At 39.6% G+C, this 24,426-nt stretch overlaps 1 protein-coding gene and 1 long non-coding RNA gene across 2 annotated transcripts in view; both read left to right on the forward strand.

The window, feature by feature from the left end:
- Positions 1-14,206: 14,206 nt before the first annotated feature.
- LOC148755863 (uncharacterized) overlaps positions 14,207-24,426 on the forward strand; it is a 115,247-nt gene continuing 105,027 nt past the window's right edge. The window contains exon 1 of the long non-coding RNA XR_016018755.1: positions 14,207-14,364. This is a non-coding gene — a long non-coding RNA (uncharacterized LOC148755863). The remainder of the gene's footprint in view (positions 14,365-24,426) is intronic.
- LOC109445512 (olfactory receptor 5P1-like) lies at positions 17,785-18,729 on the forward strand. Its single transcript, XM_019727948.3, has one exon. The coding sequence runs from the start codon at positions 17,797-17,799 to the stop codon at positions 18,727-18,729; it is 933 nt and encodes a 310-aa protein (XP_019583507.3). The 5' UTR covers positions 17,785-17,796.

Consider the following 24,426-nt stretch of genomic DNA (forward strand, 5'->3'; position numbering starts at 1 on the left):
AAGTTTCAGGCACTATTGTCAGGGAAGGAAAGGGAAACACTGAGAAGACAGGGGTGTGGGGTTGACAATTGAGAAAGAATGGTAGAGACACACTGGAAATTATGCCATAGGATTCACAAATCTAGAAGAAAATATACCTGTAGCTGAAAAGTTTGTGTGTTCTTTATGTACTGAACTACTGGGCAAACAAGGAGGCATGTCAATTAAGCAGTACTTACTTAACGTCTGAAATGTGCTGGTCAATATGTTGTGTGTTTGATAGAATTTTCTCACTAAATTTCTTCCAACAATTCTACATAGTAGGTGTTTCAATCCTGATCTTACAAAAAATTGAAACTAAAGTACACGTTTCTTAATTAACTATCCACATCCAATGCATTAATCCCACAATTGTTTATTTAATGACTGTGATGTGTTAGTCAGTTCTGTGCATGGGAAATACAACATGGGATAGGACACATATCACCTCTCCTATCTCAGATACAGAAAAATGCCATGAAGAGAATTAAAGGACAGTGATACGAGAGTGAGGGACTAGGTGGCTGCTTGGGACTGGAGAGGCAGGAAAGCCCTTTCGGTGGAGCTTACGCTTACTTTGTGATTGAAATGTAGTTAGCAGCTCACCATTTAAAGATTTAAGGGGGAAAAATGACAGACACAAGAAACAGCTAGTACAAAGATCTCATGGTGGGAATGAGCTTGACATATTCAAAGAATATGAAGACAGCCAGTGTATCCAGAACACCTCTCTCATGTGTTTTCGTAAACACCTTATGAGGTAAATAGTAGTATTATGCACACGTTTGAGATAAGGAAACTGTGGCTTAGAAAGTTACCTTAATTTGTTAAGGTGATAAAGTTTGTTAAAGAAAGAGCTGGTGTTTATACCCAGGCATAGTGACTCTGGAGAAGACCCTCTTAACTAGTCAAGTGTCCCTGCAAATGCCAGTGCCTAACATGGCATTCAAGGTCTACCTATCCACCCCCTTCTCCTGCCACCAATTTCCTCTGTATGGGCAGCATTTCCACAGTCCCCAAGCATGACATGTCCTTTTGTGGCTGTCCTACTCTGCACGCATTGTTTCTTATAATGCTCTTTCTGCCCTGTTGTGCTCCTGTAACTACAATCTTTGTTTCAAACCCAATTCAAATGGCACCTGCCTAGAAAACCATCCCCAGTCATTCTGATTGAGTTAGTAAATTCTGGGTTCACATTTGATTGCATCATGATGACACTTTTGACATGTCTGACTTCTTTACTAGTCAGAGCAGAGGGCTATTTTACTGTTTTGTCCACATACTTGCAGTATAACCTGGTAAATATAAGGATTTGTGTCTTGAGAGTTCAATGAATAAATGGGATGCATCTTCCGCAGGTCCCAGGAAGCCTCACTTGGTTTTTTCTTAGGTGCACTGACTAATTCTTCCTAATTATATTGTTTTCTCTCTGTAACATTACTTAATTTGGACATATGCTAAAGGTTGTTGGGTGTCTCCTTCAGTGCATTTCAATACCCATTGGGACATAGCCACATCACTTAGCAATGTGATAACTACATATCTACATTTAATACATACTTGTTTAATGAGTAAAGTATACTCCCCTCCCTAAAAACACCCTGTAAACCATAGGAGTAGTTTCCTTGGAACAAAGCGAAACAGACTATTATTTTCTGGTCTAAACTATATACTTCATTTTCTGTAGCATCAAATAATACACGATCGCTATAACTGCTCCTATAATAAGGAGCGTATTGGGGTCACCAGGGGAGCCTTCTTGAGAATTATATATCATTCCTGACATCCATTTCTGGCATATCTGTCCAAGAAGAGAAAAGAAAAACTTCAGGAGAAATTGTTATGTCATGTCTAGGTTTTGAAACTCTTAACTGTGATTCTATTACTTCCTTTTCCCATGTGTAGTGATAATAAATCCTACCTTCCTCATAATACTCAAGGGAATTAGTGATTGAAAACATGTCAAAATGACATCATTCCCATGACTTCCAGTCACTCTCTGAGGGACAGTTTGAGGGAGATGTTTTCAGGCCCAGCATTTTGTGATCAATTCACCCATCTTGGGATGTGTTACTCTGTGAGACTGAAAGAGACATCATTGACTTCTTTCCCTGAAAAACGTGTTTTCCAGTTATTTGTGCCCCACCTTTGCAGAGAGATCTAGTGGACTTAGTATGTCTGATTTCTCTGATATATCAGTGAGACCTACAGGAACTTGAGGCTACTTGATATTAAGCCACCTGCAGACTCTGTGCCATCACCACACCCTGAACACTGGACAAAGCAAACCAAGCTACCTCCCAAGAGATACATCAAAACCATGACCAGCCTGGGGCCCCTCAGGGCCCCCATGTTACTCATCATTCCCGAGCAGACTGAACTGGAGAATTTTTCTGCTGGCTACTCTTAATTTTTGCTCATGGGGCAATCAATGTTCAAAGGTGGAGAAATGGGGGATACTTATCACCAAGTGTTTGGAAAAGTGCATTCAACTTTCTTCCAACCCAATCCGAATAGAAGTCAGCTTTTCTACAATTTTCAGAAAAGATACAGTGGTCCCCCCTTATCCATGGGGGATGTGTTCCAAGACCTCCAATGGGTGCCTGAAACTGTAGATGATACTAAACCTTATATCTACAACATTTTTCCTTATATATAAGAGTTAAGGAAGCACTTTATGGCTTCTGTGTTGACATATTTAAATTGCCAGCATCACTGCTTTGCTCTTTGGGGCCTTTATTAAGTAATGTGTGGGTTACTTGAACACAAACACTGTGATATTGTGACAATCTGATAACCAAGACAGCTACCAAGTGACTAACTGGGGTGGGCGGGTTGCACGTATACACCATGGATACACTGGGCAAAGGGATGATTCACATCCTGGACCAGACAGAAATGGATGGTTCGAGATTTCATCACGCTACTCAGAATGGCACACAATTTTAAACTCATGAATTGTTTATTTCTGGAATTTTTCATTTAATATTTTCAGACCATGATTGACCAGAGGGTAGGAAAATAAAGGAGTATGTTTTATTGAGTTATAGGTATGAATTCTGATAGAAAATTTAACAAAATTTATGTAAAGTTAGAGGTTCACGAGGCTCATTTTTTTTTTTCTGGTTGTAAATAGTTTCTAACCTTCGTGTGTGTATGAAAACTTAGTTCTTTTGATGAGGCTATATTAGATCCACCAAAGGAATGCTTGTTTTATAAATCACAGCTGCATAATTTTGAAACCAAATGGTTATAGTGAGTGATCAAAAGAAAAAGAGGGGGCTGTTGTGTGGGGCGTCCGGCGGGGTCTCTGGTCCCGCTCCCCATACAAGAACGCAGGACATGGTGAGGCCAAAAAGGAACACCCACGGAGCCATAGATGGGGGAGTCATACCACTATATTCTCTCTGGCGGCACTATACTCTCACTGGAGGCTGGATCCACACTGTCCGCAAACCGCCATCCACACCAGCCCAGCCGCCATCTTCTTGCTAGGCCCCATTTTTTTCTCTTTTAGCATAGCCACAGCAGTTATATTAGTGGCCAATGGCTCACTGGTTACAGCTGACGGCCATGCAATCACAGTTGGCCATTTACTACCTGAGCCAACACCTTTCTATGTGAGGCCGAGAGCCTGGAAACTGCTTTTTGGGGTTCTGTCCCCACAGGGGCACACAAAGAATCAAGTTGCCATTGGTTTACAGTGAAATTTACAATTAAATAATGAGTGAAATATGAGAATTGCAGAAGGATTTTATACTTGTTTTCCTTTAATCTTTCCTGCTTAAATCTTTGAGACAATGAAATCACCTAATTTGTCTTGAGGTTAGACCTGGAATTACACTGGAGTCTATTTTGTAATGGAATAGGGGATTAAGCAGAATTAGAGCAGCCTGTGTTCAAATCCAAGGTCTGCTTCTGTTCCATACAAATTGCATGCATTAATTTAATCTCCCTGATAACTACTTTTCTCTGTGTAACATGGCCCTAAATATGCTTCATTGCAGGGTTACAGTGCTGTGCATATAGATCAATCAGATCATAAGTGCCTAATACCTGCTAGTTCTATTCCCATTTGCTAAAACATCACATGGTTTGTAGCCAACTTTTCCTACAGGTGCTCAGCAGTACTAACCTGCTCACAAATTGCCCATGACGCTGTATGAGCTCTTCTGCTTAGTCAGCTGTGTGTAGTTGATCCGCCTTGGCACACTTCGCTTTGGTCTGGAGTTTGCAGTTCTGTTCTCAGCTTGCATCTTTCTAACCTTCTTCATTGCTGTTTTCTGTGTGCTAATTATGTCAGGACTAGGAAAACAATAGCATTTATCTCCTGTCCAACTGTACCTTGGTATTTTCAATACCTCTTAACTGTCGATTAATACCCACAGCTACTTAGTTATTAGTAGACACAGCACAATATTCATGGTAAATAGAATTATAAAATAAAATTCCCACCTTATGCCAAAGAGGAGTCACTTCCAATCTCTTAAAAAGAAGAAAACATTAAGCTGTATGAGGAACTCATTGCTCATGCATAGTATTCTACAGTTATTTCTGTAATATTATTTAGGGATAAGACATTTCGCCTTTGAATCCCTGTGATTTATTTGCCCTATGCCTGAAATTACAAAGTTTCTTATAACAATAAGGTAGAGTCTTCTCTATTCCTTATGGCTGGAGCTGTTTCATGTATATTCCAATGAGAATTCTGTGGTCACCTGAGACCATTACCCTTGACGCCACTTAGTTTCTTCCTTTCCATTAGATACCAGGAAGATTGTCCTCTGTGGATCTAGAACTCATTGTGATGTCCACAAAGCATTGTTTTTATTCTGACATAGCATCATGATTATTCAGTGAAGTTTGTTCTTATTTATCTTTAAAAAAACCCAAGTAGTTGAAATTCAACATGTTCAAATACATATTGAAATGTGGTTGATTCCCTTGGGTATGTTTTACTTATGCTCAATGCCATTTTTTTTCATAGTTCTGAAAATTTGGCGAGCCCCCACGTCTTCTGTCCTACACACAGGGCTAGAGAGAGGGCCCATCGTACTGGGTGTTGCCCTGGGAATCTGTCAGAAAAAAGGTGGAAAAGAATATGGACATATGAACTGATTGTTGTGGATTTCTCCAGATATATACCTAGGAGTGGAATTGCTGGGTATTAAGGTAGTTCCATTTTCAGTTTTTTGAGATACCTCCATACTGTTTTCCATAGTGGCTGCACCAGTCAGCTGTCCCACCAACAGTGCACAAGGGTTCCCTTTTCTCCACATCCTCGCCAGCACTTGTTGTTTGTTGATTTATTGATGATACCCATTTTGACTGGGGTGAGGTGGTATCTCATTGTGGTTTTTATTTGCATTTCTCTAATAATTAGTGAGATTGAGCATTTTTTTCATATGTCTATTTGCCATCTGTATGTCCTCTTTAGAAAAATGCCTCTGCGTGTCCTCTGCCCATTTTTTAATTGGGTTGTTTGTTTTTTTGGAGTTGAGTTGAGTGAGTTTTTTTATAAATTTTGGATATTAACCTCTTATTGGATATATCATTGGCAAATATGTTCTCCCATTCAGTAGGATCCCTTTTTGCTTTATTGGTGGTTTCCTTTGCTGTGAAAAAACTTTATTATAGTTTGATGTAATCCCACATGTTTATTTTTTCTCTTACTTTCCTTGCCCCAGGGGATATATCAGTAAGAATCTTACTCTGGGTAATATATATAAAGTTTCTTCCTATATTTTCTTCTAGGAGTTTTATGGTTTCAGATCTTATATTTAAGTCTTTCATCCATTTTGAATTTATTCTTGTAGATGATGTAAGGAGGTCGTCCAGCTTCATTTTTTTGCATGTGTCTGTCCAGGTTTCCCCCTCCATTTATTGAATAGACTGTCTTTACCCCACTGTTAATTCTTGCTTCTATATTGTCATAGAATAAATGACCTTATAGGCACGGGTTTATTTCTGGGCTCTCTGTTCTGTTCCATTGATCTATGTGTCTGTTTTTATGACAGTACCATGCTGTTTTGATCACTGTAGCCTTGTAGTATAATTTGATATCAGGTATCGTTATACCTCCCACTTTCTTCTTATTTCTCAAGATTGTCGAGGGTATCCGGGGTCTTTTATGGTTCCATATAAATTTTAGGATTATATGTTCTATTTCTGTGAAAAATGCCCTTGGTAGCTTGATAGGAATTGTGTTGAATCTGTATATTGCCTTAAGCAGTATGGACATTTTAACGATATTAATTCTTCCTATCCACGAGCGTGGTATGTGTGTCCATCGATTTTTATCTTGTTTAGTTTCTCTCTTCAGTGTCTTATAATTTTCTGAGTACAGATCTTTCACTTCTTTGGTTAAATTTGTTCCTAGGTATTTTATGATCTTTGAAGGAATTGTAAATGGGATTGTTTTCTTAATTTCTCCTTCTGATATTCTATGATTAGTATATACAAATGCAACTGATTTCTGAGTTTGTATCCTGCTACTTTACTAAATTCATTTATTCTGATTTTGTATCCTGCTACTTTACTAAATTCATTTATAAGTTCTAATAGTTTTTTGGTGGAGTCTTTAGGGTTCTTTATATACAGTATCATGTCATTTGCATGTAATGACAGTTTTACTTCCTCCTTACCAATTTGGATGCCTTTTATTTTTTTCTTGTCTGATTGCTGTGGCTAGAACTTCCAACACTATGTTGAAAAGAAGTGGAGAAAGTAGGCAACCTTGCCTTGTTCCTGATCTTAAGGGGAATGTTTTAGCTTTTCCCCATTGAGTATGATGTTAGCTGTGGGTTTATCACATATGGCCTTTATTATGTTGTGATATGGTCCCTCTATTCCCAATTTCTTAAGAGTTTTTATCATAAATAGCTGCTGGATTTTGTCAAATGCTTTTTCTGCATCTATTGATATGATCACATAACTTTTATTTTTCATTTTGTTAGTGTGGTGTATTACATTAATTGATTTGTGGATGTTGAACCACCCTTGCATACGAGGAATGAATCCCACTTGCATACGAGGAATGAATCCCACAAGATCATAGTGTATAATCTTTTTAATGTATTGCTGAATTCTGTTTGCTAATATTTTGTTGAGGATTTTTGCATCTAAGTTCATTAGGGATATCGCCCTGTAGTTTTCTTTTTTTGTAATGTCTTTGTTTGTTTTGGAGATCAGGGTGATAGTGGCCTCGTAAAAAGTGTTTAGGAGCTTTCCCTCCTTCCAGATTTTTTGGAATAATTTAAGGAGAATAGGTGATAGTTCTTTTTTGAATGTTTTGTAAAATTCACCTGTGAAGCCATCTGGTCCAGGGCTTTTTTTTTGTTGTTGGGAGATTGTTGATTACTGATTCAATTTCACTGGTGGTGATCAGTCTATTCAGGTTTTCCGTTTCTTCTTGAGTTAGCCTTGGAAGGATGTATGCTTCTAGAAAAGTGTCCATTTCTTCCAGATTGTCTAATTTTTTGGCATATAGTTGTTCATAGTAAATTCTTAAAGTTGTTTTGTATTTCTGTGGTGTCTGTTGTCATTTCTCCTCTTTCATTACTGATTTTATTAATTTGAGTCCTCTCTCTTTTTTTTTTTTTTCTTTTGATAAGTCTGGCTAAAGGTTTGTCAATTTTGTTTATCTTCTCTAAAAACCAACTCTTGGATTCATTAATCTTTTGTATTGTTTTTCTGTTCTCTATTTCATTTATTTCTGCTCTGATCTTTATTATTGCCTTCCTTGTACTCCCTTTGGGCTTATTTTGCTGTTCTTTTTCCAGACCCTTAAGTGTGAAGTCAACTGTTGATCAATGATTTTTCTTGTTTCTGTAGGGAGGCCTGCATTGCTATGAATTTCCCTCTTAGGACTGCTTTCGCTGCATCCCATAGATTTTGGGTCGTTGTGTTTTCACTTTTGTTTGTCTCAAGATATCTTTTGATTTCTTCCTTGATTTCATGGTTGACCCATTCGTTATTTAGTAACATGTTATTCAGCATCCATGAGTTTGTGTGTCTTCCAGTTTTTTCCTTGTAGTTGATTTCTAATTTCATAGCACTGTGGTCAGAGAAGACAATTGGTATGATTTCAGTTTTCTTAAATTTATCAAGACTTGTTTTGTGGCCTAACATGTGGTCTGTCTTGGAAAATGTTCCATGTGCTTTTGAGAAGAACGTGTATTCTGCAGTTTTGGGGTGAAATGCTCTGAAAATATTGATTAAATCCAACTGGTCCAATGTGTCATTTAAGGCCATTTCCCTATTGATTTTCTGTCTGGAAGACCTGTCCCCTGTTGTCAGAGGTGTGTTGAAGTCCCCTACTATGATAGTGTTACTGTTGATCTCTGTCTTTATGTCAATCAATATCTGTTTTATATATTTAGGTGCTCCTACGTTGGGTGCATAGATGTTTACTAGGGTTATGTCCTTTTGTCGGATCAATACCTTTATTATTATATAGTGCCCATCCTTGTCTTTTAATATGTTCTTTATTTTAAAGTCTATTTTGTCTGATATAAGTACTGCAACTCCAGCTTTTTTCTCATTTCCATTTGCATGAAATATCTTACTCCAGCCCTTCACTTTCAGCCTGTGTGTGTCTTTTGATCTGAGGTGAGTCTCTTGTATACAGCATGTACAAGGGTCTTGCTTTCTTATCCACTCAGCCACCCTCAGCCATGTCTCTTGATTGGAGCACTTAATCCATTTACATTTAAAGTGATTATTGATAGGTACCTAGTTATTGCCATTTTTAAATCTGTAGTTAGATTGTTTTCATCTTTTTTCTATTTACAGAAGTCCTTTTAGTATTTCTTGCAATGCTGGCTTGGTGGTAATAAATTCCTTTAGCTTATTCTTTTCTGGGAAGCACTTTATCTCTCTTTCAATTTTAAGTGATAGCCTTGCTGGATAAAGCAATCTAGGTTGTAGGCCTTTGTTTTTCATCACTTTGAGAACCTCCTGCCACTCGTTCCTAGCCTGCAATGTTTCTGTAGAAAAGTCTTTTGACAGTCTTATAGGAGTTACCTTGTAACCTGCTGTCTTTCTCTTGCTGCTTTTAGGATTCTCTCTTTGTCTTTAACCTTTGTCATTTTAACTGTAATGTGTCTTGGTGTGGACCTGTTTGGGTTTATCCTGGTTGGAACTCTCTGCACTTCCTGGGCTTGTATGTCAGTTTCCTTCACCAAGTTAGGGAAATTTTCAGACATTATTACTTCAAATATGTTCTCAATCCCTTGTTTCTTCTCTTCACCTTCTGGTATTCCTATGATGTGCATGTTGTTGCGCTTGATGTTATCCCAGAGGTCTCTTAAACCATCTTCATAGTTTTTATTCTTTTTTCTTTTTGTTGTTCTGTTTGGGTGATCTCTGCTAACTTTTCTAAGTCGCTGATTCTATCCTCTGCCTCATCTAACCTGCTGGTAATTCCTTCAAGTGTGTTCTTTATTTAAGTTATTGTATTCTTTAGTTCTAACTGGTTGTTCATTATGATTTATCTACCCTTCTTTATGTCATCACTAAGCTCCTTAAACATTCTTATCATCAGTGTTCTGAACTCTGTCTCTGATAGGTTGGTTACCTCTATTTCATTTGGTTCCAATTCTGTAGGTTTCTTGTGTTCTTTTATTTGGGACATGTTTCTTTGTGTCCCCATTCTGGCTGTCTCTCTGTGTTTGCTTCGACATATTAGGTAGATCCCCTAGGTTTCTTGGTTTGTGCTGGGTTATTTTATGTAGTATGTGTCCTTTATATTTGATTTGCACCACTTGCCTGTTCTCCTGTGCGTGTGCTCCAAAGGTGACCCTTGTGTTGTGTATATTGTCCTGTTAAAGTTGATCGTTAATTGCTTTTGGCTTGTCAGTAGGTGGAATTGACTCCTAGGCTGACTAGTTGTGAGACTTGGCTCTGCCCACAGTGGATGTTCTGCTGTGTGAGGGTTGACCACTCCAATGAGGCTTGGCCCCTATGGGCTCTTGTGCCTATAGAGAATTCCCTCTGGGTGTGTCACTTGTAGGTGAAACCCGGTAATACGCTGGTTTGATCTGGAGTTGGCCTCTGGGTGTCTTGAATCTTGTTTCTCTTGAGCTGGGCCCTGGTGTAGGGCAATTTCAGAACAAAGCAAATCAACAAGCACAACAACAACAAAGAAAAAAACAAATACCATCACATGTAAAAACAACCGATAACCCACACTCAACACAGGCGAAAATATCAAAAATACAAATACAAAACAAAACAAAAACAGCACCAGTCTTGGCTTAAGCCCACCAAGTAAGCCCACCTCCAGGTTGTCTTATGCTGTACCAAAGAGTCCTCTGCGTCTTGTGCAAGCAGAGCCGGCCATCTGGTGCCCAGAGTGACCCTGGTACTGCAGTTCTAGATGAGTGGGGCTATGGGGTCAGGATGGTAGTTTTTACAAAGTCAGTGCAGTTTCTGCTCTTGCCTTCACATATGTGCACTGCGAGTAACACAACCAACCCTGTGCCTAGGTCTCCTGAGTCTTAGGGCACTTCTTCCGTGTGTGTCTGTCTGTCTGTCTGTCTGTCTGTCTGTCGGTCTGTCTGTGTGTCTGTGTGTATGTGAAGGGCGGGAAATTTCTGAGCTGCTGAAAGCCCAGAGCTGTGTCTGCTGCCTGCTGCTGACCCCTGGGTGTGTCTCTACAGTAGTAATTGCCCTTTCCTAGGCAGGCCAGAAAGGGTGGGGCTGGGGATTGAGGAGTCTTCTCTCTCCCAACCCAGCAGTTTCACACTCTTTCCAGTCTCTTGCCTGGATCAGAGCTGCAAGGCGGGTCTTCCCAGATCCTGAGCGCTATGGCTCCTCTGTGTCTGACACTACTCCTCAGTTCAGGGGCCAGTTTGAGTCTCTGGAAGGGCAGAAGTAGGATTCCGAGAGTGTGGGGAGGGACCCAGGTATGGTGTTTACGTCCTTTGTTCGACCTAGGGCACAGCTGGAGGTCTCACCTGAGGTTACTGCCTCAAATGCTGGATATGCTGCTCTCTCGGCCAGAGAGATCAGCTGTGGGACGTAGGCAAAGAGCCCACCTCCTGGCTCTTGTGGTCTCTGTTCGAACCTGGGACCCCCTGCGTCTCCACACCTGCGGATGCTGGCCGTGTCTCCACTCCCCTCCTTTCCCTCTCCCCCTGCTCACCCAATTTGCCCACCTTCATGTAATCCTCGTACGAATCTCTTGGCTGTTCTGTGTGATGAGCCGAGAGTCCTTTGATGGGTTATAGATGTCCATTTAGTGGTAAGTTCTGGAGGAGAACTCAAGAACACCACCTTGCTGCCACCTTTCCTATCCCCTGAATCTAGCATCATGTTTTTGAGGTCCAAATATGTTGTAGCACTTATCAGTAGTGATGGAGACTCAGATTTGATGCCTTCAGCCTGAGGGGGGAAGGAGGGGACTCAACAAAGAAACAGTGGACCCTGCCAGCACATCTGTCCTGGAAAGAGCTCTTCCTCCAACTCTTGACCTGAAGCCAGTCAATTCAGTTCATCCTTCTATGTCCCTGATGCTTTTCAAGTTTCTGTCTCTTTGCTAAGGGTGTGTGTTTGTGAATGAGTGAGTCTGTTCTTAGGCTCTTTAAAAGGACACTTGGTTCTACAGCAGCCTTCTGTTTCACCCAGATGGAGTCCCCACTGATTTTCACAGTGAGATGTTATGGGGACTCCTCTTCCCAGCACTGGTGTTTTGGGCTGAGGAGCTCACTGTGGGGCTGGGACCCCTTGCTCCTTGGGGAGACTCGGCAGCCAAGATATCCCTCCCGATTATTAACTGCCACACGTGGGTGTGGGACCAGCCCATTTCACATCTAGATCCCCTCAATTGGTCATGGGAGCAGGCAAGTACAGCATTTATCTACTCTGCCATTTTGACCACAAGTGTTAATTGACTTTTTTTTAAAGAGAAGATAATGCAATTTAACGGGGAAAAGATAATCATTTTAACAAAGTGTGCTAGAATAAGTGAACACCCATTAAAAAAAAGTCACCTCAATACTTCACACATAAAACTAAAATTCAGTCAAAAGAGATCTTAGGAAAAAATGTAAACAAACATAAAATTTCAAGAAAAAATATAGAGAAAATTTTATTGACCTGGGTGATGCAAAGATATCTTAAATATGACACCAAACACATGAACCCCAAAATAATAAACTGGACTTCATAAAAGTTAAATCATTAATAACTTCAAAAGACATTATTAAAAGTAAAATGACAAGCCACACATTGGAATAAAATATTTACAAATATCTATCTATTAAAGAATTTGTATCAAAAATTTATAAAGAGCCTTCATAGCTCAATGGTAAGATAACAAGCAATCCAATTTTTAAAACTGGGTAAAAGATTTACTTATCCCAGGTTTATGCAGCAGCTGTAAAAATGCTGCAATGATCTAATTTTTTAGTGACTACTGCTTTCTTACCAAGAATGCATCCAGACCGGAGGTGCTATTCCCACCTATTGCTGGAATACACAGTTGCTAAATTGCCATCATTTTATGACAGTGTCTAATCCCAGATTACCCCCTTCTCGTCATCTCACCTCAGATGCAGTAACCAGTCAGAACTGATAGCTACGTCCCCTTACTCCTCCTCAGAATCCTGTATTAAGAATCCAAAACTTTCAAAAGGCATGTGCCTTCTCTCCATTGTTAAGAGGCGTGCAGTGGTCCTTTGGAGTACCCTCCATCACAGCATCGAGCTACTAGACTTGACTGTTACGCTGTAGGTTTGTTTCTGGTGGCCTTTGGCTGATTAGGCTTTCACAACATATTTGTAGTTTTAATTACTTATTTTTAAGTGGCAGAACAGAACTGAAAATTAGATTTAGTGTATGAATTTGACAGAGGATTTCATAAATACAGTGTGTATGAATGAAAGCTGTTAGAGTCAAGAACATGGAGGAAATTTGAAGTTCACATGTTAGCTGAGAAATCCAAGTTGTTAGAAGTTGTCCTGGCTGTTGACAATGATAGAGACGGAGAAGGAAATTGTAATGGAAGTGCTAAAGTCCTCAAGGAATGAATAGTGCCCGGGAGATCAGTGGGGAAGATGAGATGCCATAGTTGCAATGTCATGAACCTCAAAGGAGGAAGTGTGTGGGATTGAGGATGAAATAGAATAATTTGCAAAAGGTAACAAGGCTCTGCCAAACTCTGATGAATGTGACTTATCAGAGTCAACACACCGAAGCACATTTTTCTATTGTGACATCTTTAGGATATATCAATAATGTCATTTAACTTTTCCACATAATTATATGCTATCCCATTTAAACCTTATGACCAGCCTAGGAGATAGGAATTATTAACCTCATTTTAGAGATCATGAAGTTGAGTCCCAAAGAGGTTAAACAATTTTCCTGAGCTCATACACCTCAAACTGCACCCGGGTCTCCAGGTTACAAAGGTCATCCCTAGATTTTTCAAACTATTTAAATGAGGGACAATATTCCCCCAAGCATCCATGGATCAATAATTTATAGAAAGGCAATAACACTTGAACTACTAAAAAAATTAAGTAAGAAAAACAAAAATATAACCCATTTTTTATTATTAGCATCAACACATTTAAAATTACTCTCCTGAATAGCAATAAAGTGTATAAATGGTTACCCTCATGTTCTGTCCGTATTGTATCGTGCATTGATAATCAGCTGTTTGCTAACCGCCACCAGTCCAGGGACTCCATTTTGAGTGACAGTAGACTGTGTTCTGTTTCTGCTAACTTATTCATACCGTTCCCCTGGCTTTCTTCCCACTACCTGATGTCCTCAGCTAAAGGGACTGTCTTGTCTACAGAGATGGAATTAAAGCTCTGGTAATACTGACTCTTGTCACCATTTCTAGCCAACTTTCATTGTTCAAATGTCTGGACAAACTTCCATCAGGATCCTTGGAAAGATACCTTTTGTTAGCCCCAGGAACTTCTATTTATGCCACGTTCCCTGACCAGCCCCTGAAATGCAAAGTTAATCATTCTTTCTCCTGTATTTCTGAAACAGCTTCTACATGCTTTCATTTTACTACTGATGATACTATGTCATAAATTCTGTCTAGGATGAAATTTGTTTTGGTAGTTTTGTGTTTTGGAGAGCAGGGACTCAATTTAGTTTGGATGATGGGTTGAATAAATCAGTGATTAAGTGAAGTTCTCTCTCAACTTCTCAGGGCTTATGGAGTACTGGCCACTGCTACTGTCCAAAAAGACCAATAATTCGGTTTAATGCTGAAGAAGAACTGAGCAGGATGCCGATCTACTGTCAAACACCATTTTGAAGATTTGGGACCTGCTCCTTCTTTTTCTCGTGTTGCGTTCTACTCTGCTTCTTGATAACAATGTGAGTACTTTGAATATGACTGATGACGTGAGGAGGCTTACATATTGCGGGATAATATTTTCATGGTTTTAGGTTGCAATACATATTCCCAGATGGGGTCAGACAATCCTGGAAGGGGCATAGGACAAATTAATGGTTCGAACAGTAAAGGAGTTCAGCCCTGAGTAGAACTTGAAAGTGGAAAATGATGGTTGTGAATAGCAAAATAAATCACTTTGGGATCGCTCTTCTCACCAGAGCTTGTAAAAAGAGCTGTGAGAATGATGGATCCCAATGGTAACCTTTAGAGACGTGTAAAGGAAGGTGGGGTATCTAATGTACTTGCTGTTGTCATCTGCCTTGATGGAATGTGGATGACTTAGATGCCTCAGAAGAGTTTCTTGAAGTGTTCTGTTGAGGGGAGGGACAAAAAGAGTCCAAGACACTTAAATAGGGGACCATCCTGTATATACTGAATTCCAAAGAAGAATCGTCCTAATTTTTCTCTATAGCTAAATAGTCACTAAGCCACAGTAATCGTTTTCTTCCTTACTGTTCCCTACTTAATTCTAATGCTCCTGTTCTTATTGACTCAAAGGTTATTTTATCAGAAGATACACTGACATCATCCTACTAACCCTGATCGAGTAGTTAGCTAATTGTTCTGACTTTTAGACACGCTCTGGGAAACCAAGAACCCTCTCCTTGATTTTCACTAAACAAAGGAGAAGGAATCCCAAAGGCTACCTTGGCTTATGGGTGCCTCTGGGAAGGGCAGCCTGGCCTTAATGAGTCACTGGGTTCCACGCAGCATTTCTGTACAAGAGAACCTGTTTCTCAATGGGGCAAGCAGAAGCAGCCTGAGGGGATTTGTTATGTTCTATTAGAGACTTCCTTCCCCTCCCACCACACACGCCCTCATCCTCACTGCCTGTGTGGAAGAACCACCACTACGTTCCTTGACCGAGGGGAGCATTCAGTGGTTTACATTGCTGACTATTCAGTGCACAACTACTTAGAAAACTAAGTGGAAAACCTCTGCTTTATGCAATTCTCTTGGGAGTTCAGCCTCAACAATCCTGGGTCTGAAGGTGAGTACAGTATTCATAGATTGTGTTCCAATAATTTAAATTTTTATTTGTTCAATGGGAAATTAAAAATAAGAGACACTGTCTCATGAAGTTAGCTCTTGACGTCTGTTGATACTGTGGCCTCAGCAAGGGATGCACTGCACCCAAACCAGGCTGCTCAGGAGTTCCCAGGGCAGTGTGGAGGGTCTGCAGGAGCCAAAACCACAGCTGAAACTATGGAAGGAAATCAGGGAGAAATCACCAGATATTCAGGTTAGCTGAGGCTCACAGTGCTGTGCCCTCTCTCCAGCATCAAAAGTGACCTGTGCATTGACAGAAAAGATAGTTGAGAATCAGAGTGGGTGGGCCAGCCTGAATGGAATGCCAAAATGAAGAGCTCTGGAGAGAAGCCCAGGTGGCCAGTGGAGAGGAAGGGAGCAAAAAGGATCAGTTGTTATATTACGCATCTGAGTGGCATAAGCTAGAAGTATGAAGGCATCGGATACTGTACTTCCTGTCTTATTTTGGATTTGTGGTGAAAATCTGCCATGTGTTGAAAGAAAAACTATATATGCTTCTCATCAAAAAAGTTAAATAACTGAAAATCTACCAACACTTTATTTTTACCTAATAAAAAATTGTTACTTAGCCCTGATGTGTGACTAAACACCTTTGAGTACTTTATAAATACTTCTTTTAATCTCACAACAAAGGTGCATTACAGGGACAATTATTCCCATTTTACAAATGAAAAAACTGAGAGTCAGAGGGATTAAGTGTCATGTGCAAGTTAAAACAGCTGGCCAGTGGGAGGCCAAGGATCTGACTCTCTCCATCTTTTTTCTCTCCATCTCCGAAACTCTGCTGTCAGTAGACATCCAAACGCACGCAGTATGCTAGTGAAGCAGGGGCCCCACTGAGCTCTGCTTGAGCCACAGGAAGGAGCACAGAGACTGCTCAGTGCCAGGCCCAGTTCCTCACACAAGTGTATGTTCAGAAGGTGACAGGAGCACTTTGCAGGATCTGAAAAGTGTGCCACAGGTGCCTGGCCAAAGGAACTATGGATGCTTAATTTTAGAAAAGGGAAAGCAGTGCAGGCATGCTAGCTGTGGTCAAGTATTTCAAAGTTTTCTATAGAAAAGACATGGTTTTTACCATTTGTACCATTAAACTCTTAGGGGATCATTGATAAGATTAAAACAGATATTTTTAATGATAAAGCTAACAGCAATGGCAGTAAGCTGCCTGATACTCGAGTAATGTAAGTGCACTTAATGAAGACCAGTCAGAGAGGAAATAGGACATATTCTTCAATGAGCTGCAGGTTCTCATTATTGATTCATTAGACCTCACAATTCATTGTCACACTGAGTCCCACTATTGGTAATACTGAATGCTTTCTCATCTAAAGTAAGACATGTAATAATTTCTAAGATACTAACACATTTGTAGATATTTGTTACTGATATTTATTTATGGTAAATGTTTAAGACCTTATAACTGAAATAATGTTGTTAGCAGAAAATTGTGTTTCTATGAAAATTAGAACCAATAACACTGAGTAGAAAATATCTGTTTCATATTAACATATGACTCTTAAAAGCACAAAAGTTGCACGGAAGCATATGTAGGAAGATACATTCAGAAAAATAATCAGAGACAGATTATGAAGTTCCATGAATACCATGCTAAGGAGTTTGACATATATTCCAGCCAGCATTTCAGATATGCAAATACCTCAGGAAACTGGGAAATATTTTATAGATAATATTAAGTGAAAATGTAAATTATAAAAATGGAATATGTAATATGATTAGAAATATGTAAATACTACTTACTTATGCCCCCAAATTAAAATAAATGAAAATGGATTGTGAGGCATTGTTTTAAGTAAAAGATTTAAGTTGAGTGTTTCCTTAGTTGTTAACTATATGGAAAAATTAAAAGAAAGTGCATGTAAAGATAATATATAAGTCTGTAGAATTTACCTGTAGGGATTGTTATTTAGCCGACGTTACTGGAAAGAAAACATGTGCATAAATGAAAATTTCAGGTCAATAGAGTAATTCCAAATATTTTTTAAAATTTTATAATATTTTACAGAAATATTAAAAGAAATTTTTATATTTCTATTTTCTCATTCTTGTAAATGTAACTTTTCTAATTTTTACTGGCTCTTTAGTATGCTTCAAATTGTTCCCTCGGATTGCAGCAATTCCTGTGTCTTCCCTTATTATTTATCACTGTTCTCAGGATTGCTTTCTCAGGATTTCCTCAAAACAAAGGAACTTTTGCCTTTTTCATGACACAGGGGCAAAACTCCAAGAAGCATAAAAGAAATGAATATTCACATTTCCCTCAACAGGAATAATTCACAGAGGAGATGGAGGCTGGAAACCACACCAGTGTGACCCAGTTCATCATTTTGGGGTTAACAGAGGATCCTACACTTAGTGTCATCTTCTTTGTGATGTTTCTAGGAATCTATGCGGTCACCTTACTGGGCAACGTCAGCATCATCGTGTTAATCAGAAGCAGCCCTCAGCTTCATACCCCAATGTACCTTTTCCTCTGCCATTTGGCCTTTGTAGACGTCTGGTTATCGTCCTCAGTCACACCTGTCATGCTCATGGGCTTCCTGAGGAAAGGAATCTGTCTGCCTGTTGCTGGCTGTATGGCTCAACTCTGTTCTGTGGTCACATTTGGGAGCACTGAGTGCTTCCTCCTGGCTGCCATGGCCTATGACCGCTATGTGGCCATCTGCTCTCCCCTGCTCTACTCCTCCCACATGTCCCCCAGAATCTGTAGTCACTTAGTGGGGATGTCCTACCTGGGTGGATGTGTGAATGCTTGGACATTCACTGGATGTTTATTGAGTCTGTCTTTCTGTGGACCAAATCAGGTCGGTCACTTTTTCTGTGATTTCTCCCCTTTGCTGAAACTTTCTTGCTCAGATATCTCCATTATTGAAATTATCCCTTCCGTTTCTTCTGGATCCATCATTGTGGTCACGATGTTTGTGATCTCTCTCTCTTATATCTGTATCCTCATCACAATCCTGAAGATACGCTCTGCTGAAGGGCGGCACAAGGCCTTCGCCACCTGCACCTCCCACCTCACTGCGGTCACTCTCTTCTACGGAACCGTCACATTCATTTATGTGCTGCCCAAATCCAGCTACTCACCTGAACAGAACAGAGTGACGTCTGTGTTCTCCATAGTGGTGATCCCCATGTTGAACCCTCTCATCTACAGTCTGAGGAACAGAGATGTGAAGGAGGCCATGAGAAAGGCAGCTGTCAGAATATATTCTTAGGATCCATTCTTGGCACGTTTTTGTTTACCTGTATCACGCTTAGGACCTACCAAATGCTGCATAACTGATCGCTTAAATTCATACTTCTTCTGATACTCACTTTTATACACTAGTAAACCAATTATTATTACTGTAATTGTCACCCTTATTAATATCTGTAGATGCCAAGTACTCTTTCTTAATTTATTTAGCAAGCAGTAATTTGCACCTGCTATGTGCCAAGCCCAATTCTAAGCACATTACATATGTTAACTGGTTTATTCCTTGCAAAAATCCTATGAAGTACTGTTATTTCTCTTTAAAAAAAAAAAAAGTCATCTGGAGCACAGACACATTAATTAAGTACACTGCCCTAAATCATGTAGCTAGGAGGTTGTGGGACCGATGTTTGAATCCAGAAAGTCTGGGTCCAAAACCACCATGCTTCTCCAATTAATATTCATAACAATTTTGTGATGCTGGCTTATTAATTTTCCTCAATTGACAGATTGGAATACTAAGTCTTAGGGAGATCCAGTAGTTTGTCTGGAGAGATTTGGGCTCAAGTCTTCTGCTTCTAGAGGAATCAAGTCCTCTGATTCCAATGACTTTAGCACTGTTACTGAACTAGAGGATTTGAACAGAGCAGTCCAGCCTAACCTGTTACTTTGTATCAGTCTTTTGAACAAACTCTATGCCCTAGAAGGTCTAGGCTGTAAAGACTCCAAAACAATGATGAAGAAGGGGAGCTGAATTGATTCCCATCTTTTAGGATATCAGGTCTGGGCACCACAGTCACGTGATTTGACTGGAAGTCTGTCCATACTTAAACACATGTTAAAAACAAACAGTCCCATTGGCATAATGCAGTCTTCTTTATTTGTAGGAATTAAAAAGAGTATCTTTTAATTCTAAGGGTGGAAATTAATTTGTTAACAGCAATCGTAGTTCCATAGTCTGGTTTATAAGGAAGTTAGTACCCATTACAAAAACTAGAAATGTTGTCAAAGATTGCACTAACTGTTTTTTTGTATAATGATCTACCCTCATTTACATACAGTATCACCATGAGACTAGAAAGGGTGAGGAGATTTTCTGGAGTCAGGAATTCCCAACTCAAAGCATATACTGTGATAACTGTTTAGAGCATCTGAAAGCAAGACTTAGATCATAAAAGTCCACGTCTCAGTGTAATGGGATGAGAGAGGTAAGGATTGGGAGATATAGCAAAAAGATGTAATAAAATGAATAATATTTAAAATAAACTGTTAAGTAAAAATGTAGAGGATCTACAATGCAATTTTTAAGGGTAAAATATATAACAAAGATTAAAAGGTAATATGATTAAATTTAAAAAAACACATGAAATGATTAAAATAATGGGTAAAGGAAAACTGTGTCTCTGCTCACAACCAAATGTGTACTGTATTTTCCCCCACCAACCAATTGGAAAACCAGTATTTTCTAAATATCCAGATATCAATTGAATGCCCTATTTTTAAATTCAATTGTGACACCAACCACCTGGAGGTCATGTCAGACTTCACAAGTTTAAGGACTCAGTCCCACAAGACTGCCCTCAGACACCAGGTGTAAGTAATGGCTCCCCAGGGTACCCACACTTCAGTCCAACTGGCTACAAAGCCAGGATTCTCACCACCCTCTCCCAGGTTTGATAATTTGCTGGAATGGCTCAGAAAACTCATGGAAACATTTACTTATATTTACCAGTTAATTATAAAAGACTTGAGAAAGGATACACATTAACAGCCAGAGCAGAGATACATAGCTCCAGGTCTGAAAGGGTCCCTAGGGCAGGAGCTTTGTCACCGTGACATTGGAATGCACCACCCGCCTGGCACATGGATGTGTTCACCAGCTTGGACGCTCTCCATGCCAGTGTTTAAGGATTTTTATGGAGGCGGCCTTACTGGCATGAAGTCCATTTCCAACCCCTGTCTCTTCCCTGCATAACAGAGGGGTGGGCAGACCGTTCCAAATTCTAATCATGGTTTGGTCTTTCTGGTGACCAGCCCCCATCCTGAAGCTATCCAGGAGCTCACCAAGAATTGCTTCATTAGAACAAAAGATACTCCTGTCCCCCAGGAAATTCCAGGGTATTTAGGAGCTCTGTGTCAGAAATGGGGGTCAGAGATCAAATATTCTATTAGAACAAAAGATACTCCTAGCACCCCTATTACTCAGGAAATTGGAAGGGTTTTAGGAGCTTTGTGTCAGGAACTGAGGGCAGAGACTAAAGATATATTTCTGTTATGTCACAGTCCACCTGCTGGTGTGTGGCTACAGACACTTCACAGCAAAATCATCATAAAAGTCCAAAGATAACTGGCACATAACTAGAATCCCATTCAGTCCATCATCTTATTACATTAGAATGTCTCCCAGGGTGAGGCTATTCAGGTTTGCAGGCTTCCATTTGATATTGTTGGGTTCTAAAGGCATCAGTGGTCACTCTGCTTGCATAAGCTTATCTTTGCTTTACTTTCAAAAATAAATAAAAAATAAAAGCAAGAGAAGTCTCAGCAATATATGGCTTTACCCTTTCAGGAATCTCGTATAATTTAGCTAAGAGACAATATCACCTCTTGCTCTGAGCCTCTTTTGAGGTGTTGTTATAGTATTATATTTTTTATAAACAACATTTTCAATTCTGTAAAAAATCGCGGGTGCATCCTGACTCCCATGACATCTCAGAGCTTTAGTTATGTGAACTCTAAAGTCCAGCATATTGAGACCAGTGTCCCTCTGGACACATTGTACTCATCTCAGAGGTTACGGTCCAAGTATGACAGGTCTTCTGTATTTTACCTCAGGTATCATTTGGGCTTTGTTAATTGGGAACTAATTTGAGTCAAAGACCACTGATAAACATTAATTTCCAGATCTGTTAAGGTTTAGAATAATTCAGGGAGAACGTGGGAGAGGGGGCCTCAAACATTGATAATTCCCTGCCATTGTGACCTCAAAGCCTCTGAGGATTATTTGATTCAGGCCTTGAAGTCATTTTACAGGTAGATAGGGCATAGTCATTCTCTTCAGAAGTATTTTTGAGCCTTTATTATATTCTGGGAACTGAGTAAATACTGAAGATATGTTGATGAATAGAACAGAGTTGTCATGCAGTTTAGCTTATAGTGGGGTAGAGCTAGGGAATTAAACATTAGAAATACAGACTATGATAAGTGGTATGGAAGAGACAAGTCAGTTGGGTTGATATGACTTATAAAGGGTAACTGGGACGATGTGGGTGGTGTTACCTTAGAGAGAGTGAAAAGGAAGGCCACTTGGAGGAGGTGATAGCTGAGTAGAAAGTTGAATGATGAGAAGGACCCATTGATATGGAGAGTGAGGGGAAAGCCGCCAGACAGAAATCTGGCAAGTACAAAGATCCTGTTATTTCAAGAAATAAGGAGGCCGTGGTGAACCAGGAGGAGAGAGGTACTCACAAAGGATTAGATCATGGGGAACATCATAGACCATGGAAAAGTTTCAGTTTTATTCCTAAAGGAATGGGAAGCCATTAAATGGTGATTTTAATAGGTGTAATCTAATGTGAGTAGTTTTTTAAAAGATCAGTCTGGTTGTTGTATGAAAAATTATTAAAGGGAAGAGTGGGAACAGGAGACCAATGAGATTAATAGTCAAGATTTTTGATGATGGTACGTTGGGCTAGTTCAGGTGCAGTGTAGTTAGAGAGAACTGAACCTATTCAAGATGTAGTTTGGATAAAAGACCGAAGGACTTGTTAATGGATTAGTGTGGGAAGTTAAAAGTTAAAAGAGAAGTTGAGGAAACCTCAGATATTTTTGGCTTAGATTATTCAGTGGATGTGAATGGGATGCCATTTACTAGCTGAGGAAAAGTGATGTTCAGGTTATCTATTGATGCATAACAGGTCACTCAAAACTTAGTGGCTTAAAGCAAAACCATTTTATATTACATTATTTTGTGAATTCAGGTTGGGTTTGGCACAGCATTTCTTCTCCACATGAAATTAACAGGAGTCACTTAGTGATATTCAGGTGGCATCTGGGCATGACTAGAGAGCCCAAGATGGCTTCACTCAAATGTCTGGCACCTTCGCAAGGATGGCTTGAAAACCTTATCTCCATATAGTGTTAGAGTCTTTCCATATGGTCTTACCTGCAGAGTAGTTGAGTTTCTCACGTGGTAGCTCAGATTCCAATAGCATATGTCCCAGGAGACTAAAAAGGAATTCCCTATGACCTAACCTCAGGAGACCCAGAATATTACTTACACTGTCTCCTCTTGGTAAAACAAATCACTAAAGCCAGTTCAGATTTAAGGGGAGGGAAATTAGATCACACCTTTCAACAAGAGAAATAGCAAAGACTTTGCAACCATCTCCAATCTTCCATAATCCCTCCGGCCACAATTTATGTATTTCTCACCTGCTAAAATACGTTCCTACCCTCCTACATTCCCCCAAAACATTATGCCATTACAGCATCAACACTGAGTTTATCATCATGAGATCTATATCAGGTTCAGGCATGGTGAGGTTCCTTAGGTACAGCTCCTCAAATGTAATACCCCTTGATTTGAAGACCTAGGAGCAAGAGATGGCCTATGACTTCTACCCATCTTTCAGGCAGTGTTGATACAGGAGTAGGAAAGCTTTAGTAAATACTCCTGTTCATAAAGGGGGAATACAGGAGTCACATAGCAACACTGGCCCATAGCAATTCCAAAATCCAGCGAGACACAGGTTCTCATTTTCTTGATCATGGTCCAGTTCTACTTCCTGCTAATACGTTTCTGTGGCTCTGCCTTCTGGCTTATAGTTCAATCCTCTGAATCATCCTTTTACAGGAAAAAAAATAGCCCATGTTATAGCTGAGTAGCTGTCTTGGCCTATTTCCTGCCCATTGTAGGTTGAGAGTCCAAAGACATCTTCATTTTGTACTGTCCCTTGCAGTCCAAGCAGGTATAATTTCTTCAGAAACTTTTTGAGACATCATATCCTCTTCCCTTATTTATTTTATAACTAGAAATCTGCACCCCTGGACTCCCTTCACCCATTTTGTCCATCCTCCAACTCGCCTCACCTCTGGCAACCACCAGTCTGTTCTGTGTATCTACGATTTGGGGGTTTTATTGTTGTTGTTCATTTGTTTTGTTTTTTAGATTCCACATGTAGTTCACTTAATACCCTCAGGGTCCATCCATGTTGTTGCATAATGGCAAGATTTCATTCTTTCTTATGGCTGAGTAATATTCCATTGTATATATGTACCACAACTTCTTTATCCATTTATTCATTGATGGACACTGAGGTTATTTCCATATCTTGGCTATTGTAAATAGTGCTGCAGTGAACATAAGGGTGCATATATCTTTTTGAATTAGTGTTTTAGTTTTCTTAGAATAAATTCCCAGAAGTGGAATTGCTGGATTACATGGTTGTTCCATTTTTATGTTTTTGAGGAATCACCGTACTGTTTTTCACAGTTGTTACACCAAATTTACAATCCCACCCACAGTGCAGGAGGGTTCTCCACATCCTCGCCAAAGCTTTTTATTTCTTGGCTTTTTTTAAAATTTATTTTATTTTTAAAAATTTCTTGTCTTTTTAATAATAGCCATTCTAACAGGTGTGAGACATATCTCATTGTAGTTTTGATTTGCATTTCCATGATGATTAGTGATGTTGAGCATCTTTTCACATGTCTGTAA

The sequence above is a fragment of the Rhinolophus sinicus genome, chromosome 14, assembly GCF_057876585.1.
Source record: "Rhinolophus sinicus isolate RSI-liver-muscle chromosome 14, RSI-T2T, whole genome shotgun sequence".
Classification (NCBI taxonomy): Eukaryota; Metazoa; Chordata; class Mammalia; order Chiroptera; family Rhinolophidae; genus Rhinolophus; species Rhinolophus sinicus.

Bases quoted from the DNA above. Each gene is read 5' to 3' on its own strand.
- LOC109445512 (XM_019727948.3), top strand. From the start codon at position 17,797: ATGGAGGCTGGAAACCACACCAGTGTGACCCAGTTCATCATTTTGGGG.